Genomic DNA, 15,491 nt, shown 5'->3' on the forward strand with positions numbered 1-15,491 from the left:
GCACAGTCCTTTGGGTTGCCATCAGAAGGCTCGGGAGTTCCAACCCGCTGCTCGGGACTGTCCGTGGCTAGAAGGGGAACCACAGGAGCTGAAGGCGTGGGTGAAGTGCTGACCAGTGGTAGCTGCTGAAGCTGGTTGGCTAGCCCTGATACCATCTGAATCAGGGGATCCACCGCTTGTTGCAGATGGCTGGTAGATGCGGTGATCCGGCTCTCATGGTTCGCTAGCGTGTGCTCAATATGGTCCAGTGTGCCGGTTGGGGAGTGCTTGCTTGTCGCTGGGTCCATTGTTAGCCTGATCAGACTGTCACACCCTGTAACATGACTAAGGACCCAGATGCAAACCGGCAAGCAAAAGTTCTCAACAGTCTTTATTATGCACAGCGAACTCTCGGACAGGCAGCTCTGTGTCAGGGACAGAAGGCAAGGCCGACTGCCAGGGATCAGACAGGATTAGAGCAGAAATGGGTTGAAACCTTACAAATCAGTCCGAGGGCAAGGCGAGCAGGCAGGAACAGGAACAGACCAGGGGCCTCATGTATCAACATGGTTTAAGCAAGACAAACTTGCGTACGCTAGGATCGGTGCTCACTTTCAGTTGTATCAACGCGAAAAGTTCATTGATTCTTGCACTGTTCCATGCCAACTCCGGAGGTGACGTAGAAGTGCAGGACTGCCTGTGTAAGGACGGGCTGGCCCGAATGGCGCTGGTCCCAGCAGATGACTGAGCTGGTGGACGGGCTGGCGTGGGAGCTGGCAGGTGTGCTGCATGTTGGCGGCATGGCTCATGAATTTTTTTTTCTATTAAACATATTGGTTTATTTAAATGGCTGATTCTGTATATTTGTTGCATTTACATCTGTGGCAAAGCATGTGGAAATGTGTGAGAAATGGAGTTGCCACTTTCCATCCAGGCTCTCGGAGTCAGCGTGGGTGGTGGCGACATCCCCCCCAACCACCCACCCACCCACAGAGACGCTGCCCATGACTGCCGCCACCCGCTGCTGCCCATGACTGCCGCCACCCACTGCTCAAAGTCCGTCAGTTTCCCCTCTCCCTTACCCCACCTGTCTGGCCTGCACTCCTCTGGACGGCAGCTGTACACTGCTTGACCTCCACCTTGAGGTCACGTTAGTGCCATTTTCCACATTGTTAATTTAGATTTAAGCCAATTGATTATTGTAGTTATTGCATTTAGTGATTGCGCAGTGTTGAATTTAGTCATATATTTAGCTTGCGTTGTTTAAGAGGTTAGAATTGCAGCCATACATTAGAAATAGAGATATGAAATCTTTAACAGTGCTAGCAGTAGTGCAAGCTTATGATGTAATTATGCTTGCACAGGTTTAGTGAGGAAAACTGTGCTTTGATCGTTCAGTCAAGGAGAAGCCAACATTTTTCTACCTTCGTCATAAAACTTCAGACACGCGTAGCGACTCGTTCTTTTAAGATGTATGAACATGATAAAACAACACTGGTGATTAGAAGGGAATTTTAGCCAACAATAGGTCCGACCACTGTTTTTCATCTCCGCGGGGGTGCGTTGCTGGGAACCCACCGCGTTCACCCTCGCACTTCTTATCCTACTCCCAATTTTTATTGTTTACACTGACATCACTGGACAGGCTGACAAACAAACTCTGCTGTCTCTCCTCCATCTCCTCGACCAGCACCTCCAGCTCACATGCCGTGAACCTCTTTTTCATTGACATTGTTTTGCGAGTGTGGACAGCGGAGACTCTATTTAAATGAATTTACATATTTATAGGTGGGCGTAACATGGGCGGGCCCAGTCCTCCGACATCTGCGCTCAATTCCACGCTGATTGGGACGTATCAAGGAAACGCGCTGGATTCCGGCGCTCGCATATATTGATACATCTGGATTTTTTTTGTGCGTACGTAACTTTTGCGATTGCAGTTTTTTAGTATGAGATCCAGGCAAGTATTGATACATGAGGCCCCAGGTCGGATGATCAGTCCGGAATAGAGTGCTAGAAGGGCTTGCATAATGTGAAGATGATAAGACAACCAGTGTGTGTGGAGCTGGAGCTTATATACCTGGGCTGATGACAGGGATGAGCTGCAGGTGTGGTGAAGAGCAGAGGTGAGTTTGGCTGATGAGGTGGGAGTAGCAGTGGAAAATAACTGGGTGAGGAGCAGTCCTGAGCAGTCACCCTTTGTAACTCTGCAATGTGATTAATCTACATTTTTTTAGCACGCTGTTAACTTGTTTTGGGGGGGTTAAGAGACCTTTTGTTTCCCCCGTTTGAAATACCATAAATGACCAATTAATAGCCCGGTGTCAAGCTGCCGCCGGGTCTCATATAATGGCCGAGGATCCAACCTCATTTTGTAAAATAGACGCCTGTCTCAAATAAACGCTAGGTTCGTTTAAACGCCTGGGGGCCATTATTTGAGATTAATTTTATCTTAACTAGGTTTCATGTAAAATTTTGCAATTTATTTTAACTTACCAGTAATTTATGTCCCATGTCGTTAGTGCACTGCAAACAGCAAATCTTCAAGCTCACGGTTCTATGCTAGAAAAAAAAAAAAAGACCTACAAGGTGGTAACGCGTTGACGCGTTGTGAATGTGTAGATCTGCTGTTTTGGCCGCATGGGACTGTCGTGGAAGTCGAAGTACGCGGGCCTCAAGTTGTCACGCCCTTTTTCGTACTAATAAAGTGTTCTTGTGTAAAGTGTTCTCTGGACAATCTTGATATTTGCACGACTGTTCTTTAAAGTACTACAGTATATTGTTATACCTTGTATACCTATTGCTAAAAAGAAATTAATGACCCAGTGCTGGCCAGTGCCAAAATAAATAAAAGCCTGTTACCAATAGACGCCTGGTCCCTTTTACCAGGGTCCACATCGATTTTGCAAAATAAATGCCCGGGCTACTAATTGGTCATGTACGGTAACTGTTTTTTTTTTAGACAACTTGTGTAAACTGGGGAAGTAGCTTTATTTTCACATTTCACATCCATGCAGGTATATTTCCACGTTATCATTACTAGTCTGTATTTAGCAGGCTGTATTTGCCAGCTTTACCATGTTTTTACATTAATCTAGGTAAGTATGCATAGTCAGATAGACTCTATTTTTGTCTGGTAAGTTAGCACAACTTGCGGAAAGATAGTGAAGTAGTAGTGGAAGTGTTTATATTTTCTTTTCATGTTGTATTGTCACCTGCAAACTTTCCCTGACTTCCCTCCCTCAATATATTTTTCATCTTAATATTAGACCGCCATAATAAACAGTTTTCTCGGCAGACAACTACATCACATTGCATCCTTTATTTTCCCTTGATTTCCAAAACTCCCTCGAGGGTTGTAATTTTGAACATTACAATTCACTCCCTTAACTATCCATTTTTTGTTATCACCTGTATTTTAGAGTCAAAATGTTTAAAAATGTGGAGCCTTCCAATAATCAGTCAATTGTTCTATTTTTATTGTGTGTTACTATCCAGGACACTGACAGACCTGTTGAGGCAGCAGGAAGGTGAATTGAGTTTGGTAGAAAACAATGCAGACAGTTCGCCAAGCAGAGGGAGAGTCAATGGTGGCCCAGTCAGGATGCTTCGCAGCAGCAGTGGTGAGTACCAAGGGAGATCCTGAGCACAAACACTGGATCATTCATAGTCTAATTTTTTTTTTTGGGGGGGGGGGGGGCATTGTTGATCTCCTCCTGGAACCGTCACCTTATCGTGGTGGAGAGGTTTGAGTGCCCTAGTGACCCCAGGAGCTATGCTGTCAAGGACATTTTGCCCCTGGGAGGGTCACCCAAGGCAGACTGGTCCTAGGCGAAGGGCCAGACAAAGAACGGTTCAACAGACCCCTCATGGAGAAACGACCAAGTAGTTTGTTTACCCAGCCCGAAGGGGCATCGGGTCCCCACCCTGGAGCCAGGGCCAGGGGTAGGGGCTCGATGGCGAGCGCCTGGTGGCCGGGCCTTGGTTCATTGGGCCCAGCCAGGCCTAGCCTGAAAAGGAGACACAAACACGTCTTCCCTTGGACCCACCACCCATAGGAGGAACCGGAAGGGTCTGGTGCATTGTGGCTTGGGTGGCAGTCCAAGGCGGGGGCCTTAGCTGTCTGAACCCCAGGAATGGAAGCTGGCTTTTGGAACACGGAACGTTACTTCTCTGGCGGGGAAGGAGCTGGACCTAGTGGAAGAGGTTGAGCATTACTGGCTATATATAGTCGGCCTCACATCGACACATAGCTCTGGGTCTGGAACCCAAGTCCTTGAGAGGGGTTGGACTCTCTTTCGCTGGAGTTGCTCCAGTTGAGAGGCGGAGGGCTGGGGAGGGCTTTTTGGTCACCCCTAGACTCTCTGCCTGTACATTGGGGTTCACCCAGGTGGATGAAAGGGTTGCTTCCCTGCGTCTGCGAACACCAGTTCAGAGTACCCACCCTTTTTGGAGTCCTTGGGAAGGGTACTGGATGGTGCCCAAACTGGGGACTCCATTGACCTACTGGGAGACTTCAACACTCAAGTGGGCAATGACAGAGTGACCTGGAAATGCGTGATGCATGGCTTTCGTCCCATCCGTGGAACCGTGGATCAGCTCTTCACCCTCGCTAGGGTGCTGGAGGTGGCATGGGAGTTTGCCCAAACAGTTCACATGTGTTTTGTGGATCTGGAGAAGGCTTACGGCCGTGTTCCAAGGAGCACCCTGTGGGGGGTACTCCGGGAGTATGGAGTGGATGGCCCCTTACAAAGGGCCGTTCGGTCTTTCTACCGGAGGAGCGGGAGTCTGGTCCGCGTTGCCGGCAGTAAGTCAGACTTGTTCCCGGTGAGGGTTGGACTCCACCAAGGCTGCCCTTTGTCACCAGTTCCAGGCATGCCCAACCGGGGGGCCTCGAGGCCAACCCAGGACACACTGGAGGGATTATATCTCTCAGCTGGCCTGGGAACGCCTCGGGATTCCCCTGGAAGAGCTGGTGGAAGCGACTGGGGAGAGGACAGTCTGGGCTTCTTTGCTGAGGCTGCTGCCACCGCGACCCGGACCCACCGGATAAAGCAGAGGACGATGACGACGACAACATTGTTGATGTTTGAGGTTGCAACATCATGTTAACAACATTATATAACATTAGTGTGTTACACTATTAGCACTTCAGGAGTGACTTATCACACTATGCTTAAAATGAGAGACAGGAAGAAAAGTTGTTGTTTATATCTGCTATCACTGAAAGTAATACTTAACCCAAAAGTGTATCTGCCTTTGAAGATCGCACAAATAGGTGTCTTGAGTCCCTCAAGTCACTTTGTCTGCACTGCAATGAGTTTTGAAAGGCAAATTACACATTTTTCTGTGATGTACATAGGGAAATTTAGACTAGTATCAATTGCCATTGTGGTTACGGACTGAACATTAGCCTGTTAGTGCTATCACTATGTGCTTGTTCTTTTCGGCATGGACATTAAGTTCAAATCACCACTGTGGTTTCAATTATTCAGTTAATCTAACTTTATTTGAGCAGCAATTTTCATTCAACTTTGTCGTCACACAAAGTGCTTCACAAGACAAAAATTCAAAGATAAAATGTCAAACCAACCAAACAAAGTAAAATCAAAGGAATGAGAGGGTATGTAAAACTCCCTAAATGGAAAAAAAAATATTAAAATAAAGGAGACTGTGGACTGGGAGACAATATTTGTTTTGTACTGAATCTGTTTCAGCAGTTCTTTTCAACAGTTAGGTCTCGTCAAGGCAAGTCAATTTTATTTGTATAGCGCCAAATAACAACACAATTTATCTCATGACACTTTGCAAGTACAGCAGGTCTAGTACCACACTCCTTCAATTAATTTACACCCAACAATTCTCCATGAGCAAGCATATCCTTCAACAGCAGCGATGAAAACATTTAATAGGCAGGAACATCAAGCAGATCCAGGCTAAATGGGAATGGCCATCTGCTTTGACCAGTTGGGGGGAAAGAGAGCTGGCATGTATCAATACTTCAGTGGATCTCATACTAAAAAACTGCGGATGCAAGAATCGCGAAAGTTGCATACGCACAAAAAAATCCAGATTTTTTTTGTGCGTACGCAACTTTTTGTGATTCTTGCTACGCTCTCCCAATCAGCGTGCAATTGAGCGCAGATGTCGGAGCGACCGGGCCCGCCCCGTTAAGCCCACTTATAAATACGCAAATTCATTTAAATAGGGTCTCCGCTGTCGGCGCTCGCAAAATAATGTCAAAGAAAAAGAGGTTTGTGTCGTGTGAGCTGGAGGTGCTGGTCGGGGAGGTGGAGGAGAGACAGCAGATTCTGTTTGACAGCATGTCCAGTGGTGTCAGGATAAACAATAAACGTTGTGAGTGGGATAAGGTGTGCGAGAGGGTGAACGCGGTGGGTTCGGAGCAACGCACCCCCACGGAGATTAAACAGTGGTCGGACCTGTTATTGGCTAAATTTCCCTTCTAATCACCAGTGTTGTTTATCATCATGTTCATACATCTTCACCTCTTCTAATGACAGAAAGAATGAGTCGCTACATGTGTTTGAGGTTTCATGACAATAGTAGAAAAGTGTTGGCTCCTCCTTTACTGAACGATCAAAGTGATACAAAGCACACTTTTACTCTGCGAGCATACGTCATAAGGCTGCACCACTGCTAGCGCTCTGAAAGATTTCCTCTCTGTTTCTAATGCATGTCAAGCAATGCAAGCTAAACTTATGACTAAATTCAACACTGCGCATCAGACATGTGGGGGTCAGACATGTGGGAACGCCTGACGGCCTTTGAGCAGCAGGTGGTGGCAGTCACGGGCAGCACCTCTGTGGGGGGATTGTTGCCACCACCCACCCTGACGCCGAGAGCCTGGAAGGTAAGTGGCAACTCCATTTCTGATGCAACATTTCCAAATGCTTTGCTACAGATGTAAAGGCAACAAATACATAGAATCAGCCATTTAAATAAACCAATATATTTAACAGAAATTGATCCGTCAGTCATGTCGCCGACATGCAGCACCCCTGCCAGCTCCCGCGCCAGCCCGTCTGCCGGCTCAGTCATCCGCCAGGACCAGCGCCATTCAGGCCAGCCCGTCCTCACACAGGCAGTCCTGCAGTTGCAGGAGGACATAACGGGGATCAATGAGCCTGAACCACCTGAAAAATGTTCTGGAACGTTTCGTGGACAAAATAAATTAATCTGGCTTCATGAATCGTGTAGTAGCTTCTTACCCATTCACATCGTGGAAATGAAATTTTAGCATGCGAGGACGGCTGCCCGGTCGGGATCAGCTTCCATCCCTCCAGCCTCTGCGCATCGATGATCTGCACATTGATGGAGTGGGAGCCCTTACGGTGAACTTAAGTGTATTCCTCATGGGACGACGCTTTTATGGCAACATGACTGCTGTCAGATGGCGCACGCTCTGCTCCGACAGCACTGACTGTACTCTGTTTCCCAGTGTTTAAGTGTTTGTGCTGTCTTAATGTTATATGTGCTATATGTGGACTAAATCAGACTGATCAGCCATGACAACAAGCTACAAGGTGAACACAGGTTTCCTCACAATCCTATGGCTAATCTGCGATAGCTTCGCACTCCAGCCCAACACGGGCAACAGGCTACTCACCTACAGTCAAGATTAACTCCTGCTACTCCAGGCCTCGCTGTTGAGCAACATCAAGCCTGCCGTGGTCCTACCAGTCCTTAAGCCAAGGAAAAGGGGGGAACGGGGAGGTATCCGAAGCCGGGTAAGGAGACGTCCCTACAAACCTCCCCTCCCCACCATCATCATGTCCAATGTTCGGTCACTCTGTAAGAAGATGGACCTATTACATGCAAGGTGCCAATTTGAAAGGGCCTTCAAGGACATCTGTATCATCGCTCTTTCCGAGACCTGGCTGGAGGAGTCGGTTCCTGAGTCTGAGGTCAGCCTGGATAACTTCACCATCTTTAGATCTGATAGGATGAGGCACTCAGGGAAAACGTGAGGCGATGGAGTCTGCCTTTACATCAACAACAGGTGGTGTAATAACATCAAAGTGCCCAGTAAAGCGTGTACACCTAACCTGGAATTGCTGACCCTGTCCCTCTGTCCCTTCTATCTCCCCCGGGAATTCTCCAATTTTCGTGGACCTCAGCTCTGCCTTCAACTCCTTACAGAAACACCTACTGATCCGGAAGCTACATCAACATCCCCCCCCCCCCTCCCCATCTGATCCACCTCATCCACAACTTCCTCACCGACAGACTGCAAGCTGTAAGGGTGGGCTCAACCACATCCCCTGTACTGACCATCAACACCGGGGTTCCACAGGGATGTTTGTTGAGCCCATTCCTGTACACTCTCTACACCAATGACTGCCAAGCATCTCACCCACCACATCATATCTCAAATATTCAGACGACACAGCCATCCTCGCACTCCTCTCAGACAGCCAATCCACCCTGGACTATCACAGTCACTCACTTCACCGAGTGGTGCACAGACAACTATCTCCAAATCAATGTCAATAAAACAAAGGGACTACTGGTCAGCCCCCCCCCCCCCTCACCCCAGCACCCCTCCATCATAAACACCCAGCCAGTTGAGACAGTAGACACCTTCAAATATCTGGGAATAACTCTGGACAATAAACTCACCTTTGATCAGCACACCACGGACATTCAAAAAAGAAGCCAACAAAGACTGTCAGCCATCCGCAAACTCAAAGGACTGATCAGTTTGTCTGCTGTTGTTTGCTGTTTGTCATTGTTGCTGTCTGTGCTACTGTTGTTGTCTGCGATTTATTGTTATTGTCTATGTTAATGCTGTTACTGGTGCTGTCTGTCTCGTGATGCTTAATGTAATGTTTCAGTCGGTGAAAACAAATTTCCATACGGGGACCAATAAATCTAATCATCAGTGGCTCCAAATACATTAGAGAATCCAGCTATTTCTGCAAATTGCGCTCGCAAGAATAGAGAGTTGGGTCCTCCATCTACCGTTGGAAGGCTTTTTTGTGCCCGATGTATGTGCGGTTATCAAATAATATCAGTTACCAAACACCGCCACAGGGTGTCGCCAATTGACCAAAGTGCAGTCAAAGCAAGAATCGGCTCTCCACCAAGTTCTACGGCACCTCCGGGGTTGGCGTGAGACAGCGCAAGAATCAACTAACTTTTAGCATTGATACATCTGAACGTGAGCGTCGATCCTGGTGTACACAAGTTTTTCTTGCGTAAACCACGTTGATACATGAGGCCCCAGGAGAGTGGAGCAGAGAAAAAGACAAATAATATAGAAAGACAGACATACATAAGGAAAGAGAGGGACAGAGAAAAAGAGACAGAGTAGGGGAAGGTGGACAGACGAGGACATGAGCAGGTGATCCTAAGGGTGACAGCATGTATCAACGCGGTTCATCTGCCTCTCCCCCAGGTACATTACATTCCCTTCCAGTGCGGATGAACACGCCAATATTAAAGCACAATTTGCAGCAATAGCCAGATTCTCTAATGTATTTGGAGCCACTGACGGCACTCATGTTGCCATAAAAGCGCCGTCCCATTAGGAATACGCTTACGTTCATCCTAGGGGTTTCCACTCCATCAATGTGCAGATTGTCAATGTGCAGAGGCTGGAGGGATGGATGCCGATCCCAGCCGGGCAGCAATTTCTGTCAAACATATTGGTTTATTTAAATGGCTGATTCTGTGTATTTGTTGCCTTTACATCTGTGGCAAAGCATGTGGAAATGTTGCGTAAGAAATGGAGTTGGCATGTACCCTCCAGGCTCTCGGCGTCAGCATGGATGGCAGTGACAATCCCCTCCACAGAGGTGCTGCCCGTGACTGCCGCCACCCGCTGCTTAAATTCCATCAGGTGCCCCTCTCCCTAACGCCCACCTGTTTGGCCGGCATTCCTCTGGAGGGTAGCTGTATGCCGCTTGACCTCCACCTTGAGGTCCTGTTAGTGCCATTTTCCATATTGTTGTTTAAATTTAGATTTAAGCCAACTGATTATTGTAGTTATTGCAGTTAGTGAGTGCACAGTGTTGAATTTAGTCCTACGTTTAGCTTGCATTGTTTAGGAAGTTAGAATTGCAGACATGTGTTAGAAATAGAGAGGAAATGTTTCAGAGCGCGAGCAGTGGTGCAAGCTGATGAAGTAGTGATGCTCCCGCAGGTTTACTGAGGAAAACTGAGCTTTGTATCACTTTGATCGTTCAGTAAAGGAGGAGCCAACACAACGACTCGTTCCTTCCATCATTAGAAGAGGTTAAGATGTATGAACATGATGATAAACAACACTGGTGATTAGAAGGGAACTTTAGCCAATAACAGGTTCGACCACTGTTTTTAATCTCCATGGGGGTGCGTTGGTCTGAACCCACCTCGTTCACCCTCTCGCACTTCTTATCCGACTCACAACGTTTACTGTTTATACTGACACCACTGGACAGGATATCAGACAAACTATGCTGTCTCTTCTCCACCTTCCCGATCAGCTCGCACATCGTGAACTTCTTTTTCTTTGACATTATTTTGCGAGCGCCGACAGCAGAGACCCTATTTAAATAAATTTGCGTATTTATAGGTGGGCGTAACGGGGGCGGGCCGGTCTCTCCAACATCTGCGCTCAATTCCACACTGATTGGGATGTATGAAGGAAACGTGCGTGGATTCCGGTGCTTGCACATATTGATACATCCGGATTTTTTTGTGCATACACAACGATTCTTGCGACCGCAGTTTTTTAGTATGAGATCCATGCAAGTATTGTTACATGAGGCCCCAGGTCTGTAGCCTCCTCCAGCAGTGATACAGGATGTGGGGAGCCCAAAGAATCATGAGAAGAAGACTAGTTAGTGACAAATATGAGTGTGATATATATATACACATGCAGGAGGACAGAGAAGAAAGAGAGAAAGAGAGAGAAGCCGTGTACATGTGACATCCCCCAGCAGTCTAAGCCTATCGTAGCAGATCCAAGGGCTAGCCTAAGCCAGCCCTAATGATAAACTTTATCAACAAGGAAAGTCTTAAGTCTGTTCTTAAATGTAGAGAGGATGTCTGCTTCCCCAGAGAGGGTTCCACAGGAGGAGAGCCTGATAACTGAAGGCTCTGGGTCCCATTCTACTTTTAGAAACTCTTGGGATGACAAGTAATCCTGCATCCTGGGAGTGAAGGGTTCACGGTAGATAATAGGGGACCATGAGTTCTGTCAAATGCCTGATTGTTGGGGACTTTGAATGGTAGGAGAAGAATTTTAAATTCTATTCTGAATTCGACAGGGAGCCAATGCAGAAAAGCCAGTCAAGGAAAGACTTGGGGCCTCATGTATCAACGAGGTTTACGCAAGAAAAACTTGCTTACACAACGATCGACACTCACGTTCAGATGTATCAACGCGAAAAGTTCGTTGATTCTTGTGTCGTTTCACGCTAACACTGGAGTTGCCGTAAAAGTTGGCGGAAAGCTGATTCTTGCGTTAACTGCACTTTGTTCCGTTGGCAACACCCTGTGGCGAAGTTTGGTAACTCACATTATTTGATAACTGCACATACATCCAGGTCCAAAAAGCCTTCCAGCGGGAGATGGCGGACCGTTCCGGGGTGAGTCAATCGACCCTCAGCCAGGCCAGGCCCTGGGTGGTGGACCTGATCATTGAACCGGCCAATATTAATTTGCAGCAATAGCCGGATTCCCTCATGTAATCGGAGCCACTGACTGCACCCATGTTGCCATAAAAGAGCCATCCCATGAGGAATACGCTTATGTTCATTGTAAGGGTTTCCACTCCATCAAAGTGCAGATCATCGATGCACAGAGGCTGGAGGGATGGAAGCTGATCTCGGCCAGGCAGCCGTCATTGCACGCCGACTTTCATTTTCACAGTGTGAATGAGTAAGAAGCTACTACATGATTCATGAAGCCAGATTAATTTATTCTGTCCACGAAACGTTCCAGAACATTTATCAGGCGGTCAAACCGCTCATTGATCCCCGTTATTCCCCTGTACAATGTACTGTACCGCCTGTGTGAGGACCCTCCCACTGGATCCGTGTGGGCCGGATACAGGTGTTGTTTTTCCTTATTTGGAATGAAAACCTGTAGCCACACGGCCCTTTACTGGATCAGTTTGACTCCTGTGATTTTAAAGTACCCAATTAGCCTAGTCCCCGTTTGAGAGTCTTTGGACTGTGGGTGAAAGCTGGAATACCCCAGAGAGAACCCATACAGGCACAGGGAGAACATGCAAAGTTCACACATAAAGATCCCACGCCTGAGCCGGGGCTCGAACCTGGAACCTTCTTCCTGTGAGGTGACAGTGCAAACCACTGCACCACGATGACGCCCTAACACTGGGGTGTCCAAACTGGTCCAGTAAGTGCCGTGTGGCGGTAGGTTTTCATTCCAACCGAGCAAAAGCAATACCTGATCCAGCAAATGAGCTGTGTGGACAAGGCTTAATTGATTTAAGTAGAAGCAGGTGTTGCTTTTGCTCAGTTGGAATGAAAACCTACCGCCACACGGCCCTTACTGGATCAGTTTGGACACCCCTTCCCAAACATCTACATGGATATTGAAGTCACCTACAATAATGACTTTATCTGTTTTAAAAACTAAACTGAATGTAAAATCTGAAAATTCAGGTAAGAATTCAGAGTAAGGACCAGGAGGACAGTACACAATTGTAATTAAATGCATCTGTAGTGTTTTCCAGAGAGACAAACTGAGAATCAGGCTTTCAAATGAATTGAAACTTATTTTGAGTTTGGGATTTATTACTAAACTTCTGTCAAAAATGGCAGCAACTCTACCTCCTCAGCCAGAGCCTTGAGTAATATTAATGTTAATTAATATATTTGTGACGGGAGGAGTGGATTCATTTCGACTAACATACTCATTATCACATGGCCAGGTTTCAGTGAGACAGCAGGTCAATGCAATTGTCCATCCATGACATCCATCCAACTTGTAGTCTTGCCCTCTAGCTAATGTTTTCATTGACTAACCATTGGCATTGATTCATCACGAACCAAAAACTCTGAAAATGGTACAGTATTCTGACCTTGAAATCCTGCAGACAGTGGGTAATAGAGGTATATGTATTTCAAATCAGTGTTATGGAAGGGAAAAGGAGCTGATTTTTGACAAATTTGGAAGGACATTAGGAAAGTTCTTTCACATCTGGAATGAGAGAAAATAGGCACATAGTGGAATTTGCTGCTGTCTTTATAAATAGGTCAGCTTTTTTGGGTCAAGATTTTCCCTGCAAAGAATCATGTTTGTTGGAGAATTTCTGCTCGAATCATGTAGATCTCCCACTTCTGACCTTTTAAATTAACAGACAGACCTTTTCACACTTGCCTCTGATCACTTCAAATGTGTTCAATCACTGTGTGTGTGTGTGTATGTGTGTGTGAAATCAGCATTACTTTTTCCAAAGGCCTCTGCCATCTTGTCTACTGTGGAAAAACCAATAAAGTTCATCTGTTTTTAGCCCATGCAATCTATCCAGTGCTCCACTTTGTCTGATGGCTCAATTAGAGACGTAACATTACTTACAAACACAGGCAGTGTGTGTCAGCTGAAATCCCTAGTAAGTAGAGTTGATCAGAGTCATAAAAGCAGAAATGTAGTGAAAATATTTTTTTTATTTTTTGTTTATATTGGAGTGTAGACTGTAACAGTCTGCTCTGCGCCTCCTACTCTTCCAAACCCCTCATCAGCTTAACTGTGTGTTCACACCGGACGCGAATGCGAATTTCGTGTCATTGGCGCGAATTTCACGCCGGATCATTTTAGTGTCCATTAATGTCATTCGTGCGAATACACAAATTCGCTCAACTGCCCGACTAGCGAGTATTTCCGGCAACGTTTCTTTCCGTCATTTCACCATGAATATTCACAGAACTGTTGCGTTGTACCTGCCGTGGAAGGCAGAAATATGTCGGAAAACTTAACGCCGTCATATCTGGGTTATCAACACCATCTAGAGGCGAGCTCAGCTCGGTGAACCGAGCTCCCCCAGGGGCTCCGTCTGAATAACCGCCGCTTCAAGCGGTATTTTCGGATGACGACTGGCCAGTTTGATGATCTGCTATGTAGGATCGGTGGATTTCACGAATGGACACCAATTTATTCAACCGGTTCTTGTAATTTGACACGTAGTGTCATATAGCACCGGGTTTGCACACATTGCCACAATCAACTTGTCCACCATTTTGTCAGTCACAGTCAGTCAGTCACAGTCAGCCGTGATGTCGGAACATCCTCAACGCTGATTGGCTGTCTTGACGCGAATGTTTTACCGAAGGTCAATATTTTCAACTTGCGCGAATGGTGAATATTTCGCCTCGCACCAGACTGAAAATTCACGCCATTCACGCGTTTGCATAGACTTTGAATGGAAACTGTTCGTGCAAATATGCAAATTCGTGTTCGGTGTGAATGCTACAGCTGCACCTGCTGCTCTCAGCTGTTCACAATCTCCAATCGAGCCTGTATATATGCTTCCAAAATACTCACCTTTGTCAGCCTCATCTCACCAGCTCACCTCCTCTGGTAACATCAGCCCCACCAACTTTGTCTCCACACCCGTTCCTCATTCAAACCACTTTCCAACAAGACCTCCATCAGCAGCGAGTCTGCACTATTTTCCCCTCCACCACAGACAGACAGAGAACCATTTGCTCTCACAGCCACACCTACGGTCAATTTAGAGTATATGATTAACCTCGTCCCCTCTTGCATGTCTTTGGACCGTGGGAGGAAGCCGTAGTACCCGGAGAGAGATCATGCAGGCACAGGGAGAACATGCAAACTCCACACAGAAAGACCGAACTTTCTTGCTGTGAAGCAACAGTGCTAACCACTGCACCACTGCGCTGCCCTCATAGCCAATGAGTTTTCATGTAATTTATCACTGGCAGCTTGTCCATCTCACTGTTACCACTATAATCATGTGGTTCTGGAGTTTGCTTATTGACTAGTGTAGTCATGTTCAAATGATACTGAATGCCTCTTTAAGCCTCAAATTGCTTCCACATAACCATGTCTTCCAAAGAGTCACGTTTACATGACATGTTTCTCAGCAAGCACTTGAGTGATATCTGAATTAACAGTGCTACTCATTGTGCTGGATTTTCTAACTCTTTCCACCAGGGAAAGAGCACACACGCATACACACAACCACTACGGATCAATTTGTTCTCTCTGTCTCTCAGATCTGGCAGCTTCTTTCCACTCTCCTGGATCATTTAGACAGGAAGGCTCATCTTCACCAATGTAGACACAAATTGCACACTGCCTGGAATTTCCACTAAGCGAACAGATATCACATTAGCTACTAAGCAGTGATCTTGCCCTCTTGCCTTGTGTTTAAAAAAAAAATCTTTAATATACGTACAAATGTTCTGGAGCCTTAAAATCTGAATACCCAAAGTGCAATCACCTAATTTCCTAAGTCATGGTTTAGTGAAATGTTGTGTACATACTCATACACATTTATTTCATGATGCATCATT

The 15,491-nt window shown here is 46.5% G+C and overlaps 1 protein-coding gene across 1 annotated transcript in view; it reads left to right on the forward strand.

Moving 5' to 3' along the window:
- The window catches only part of shisa8b (shisa family member 8b), an 89,561-nt gene that overhangs the window by 14,862 nt on the left and 59,208 nt on the right, over positions 1-15,491 (forward strand). Inside the window, exon 3 of the mRNA XM_086195213.1 lies at positions 3,442-3,602. Within this exon, the coding sequence (XP_086051339.1) occupies positions 3,442-3,602 (161 nt within the window). The remainder of the gene's footprint in view (positions 1-3,441; positions 3,603-15,491) is intronic.

The sequence above is a fragment of the Aulostomus chinensis genome, chromosome 23 (assembly GCF_037954235.1).
Source record: "Aulostomus chinensis isolate RoL2024-O1b breed Wild chromosome 23, RoL_Achi_v1.0, whole genome shotgun sequence".
NCBI lineage: Eukaryota > Metazoa > Chordata > Actinopteri > Syngnathiformes > Aulostomidae > Aulostomus > Aulostomus chinensis.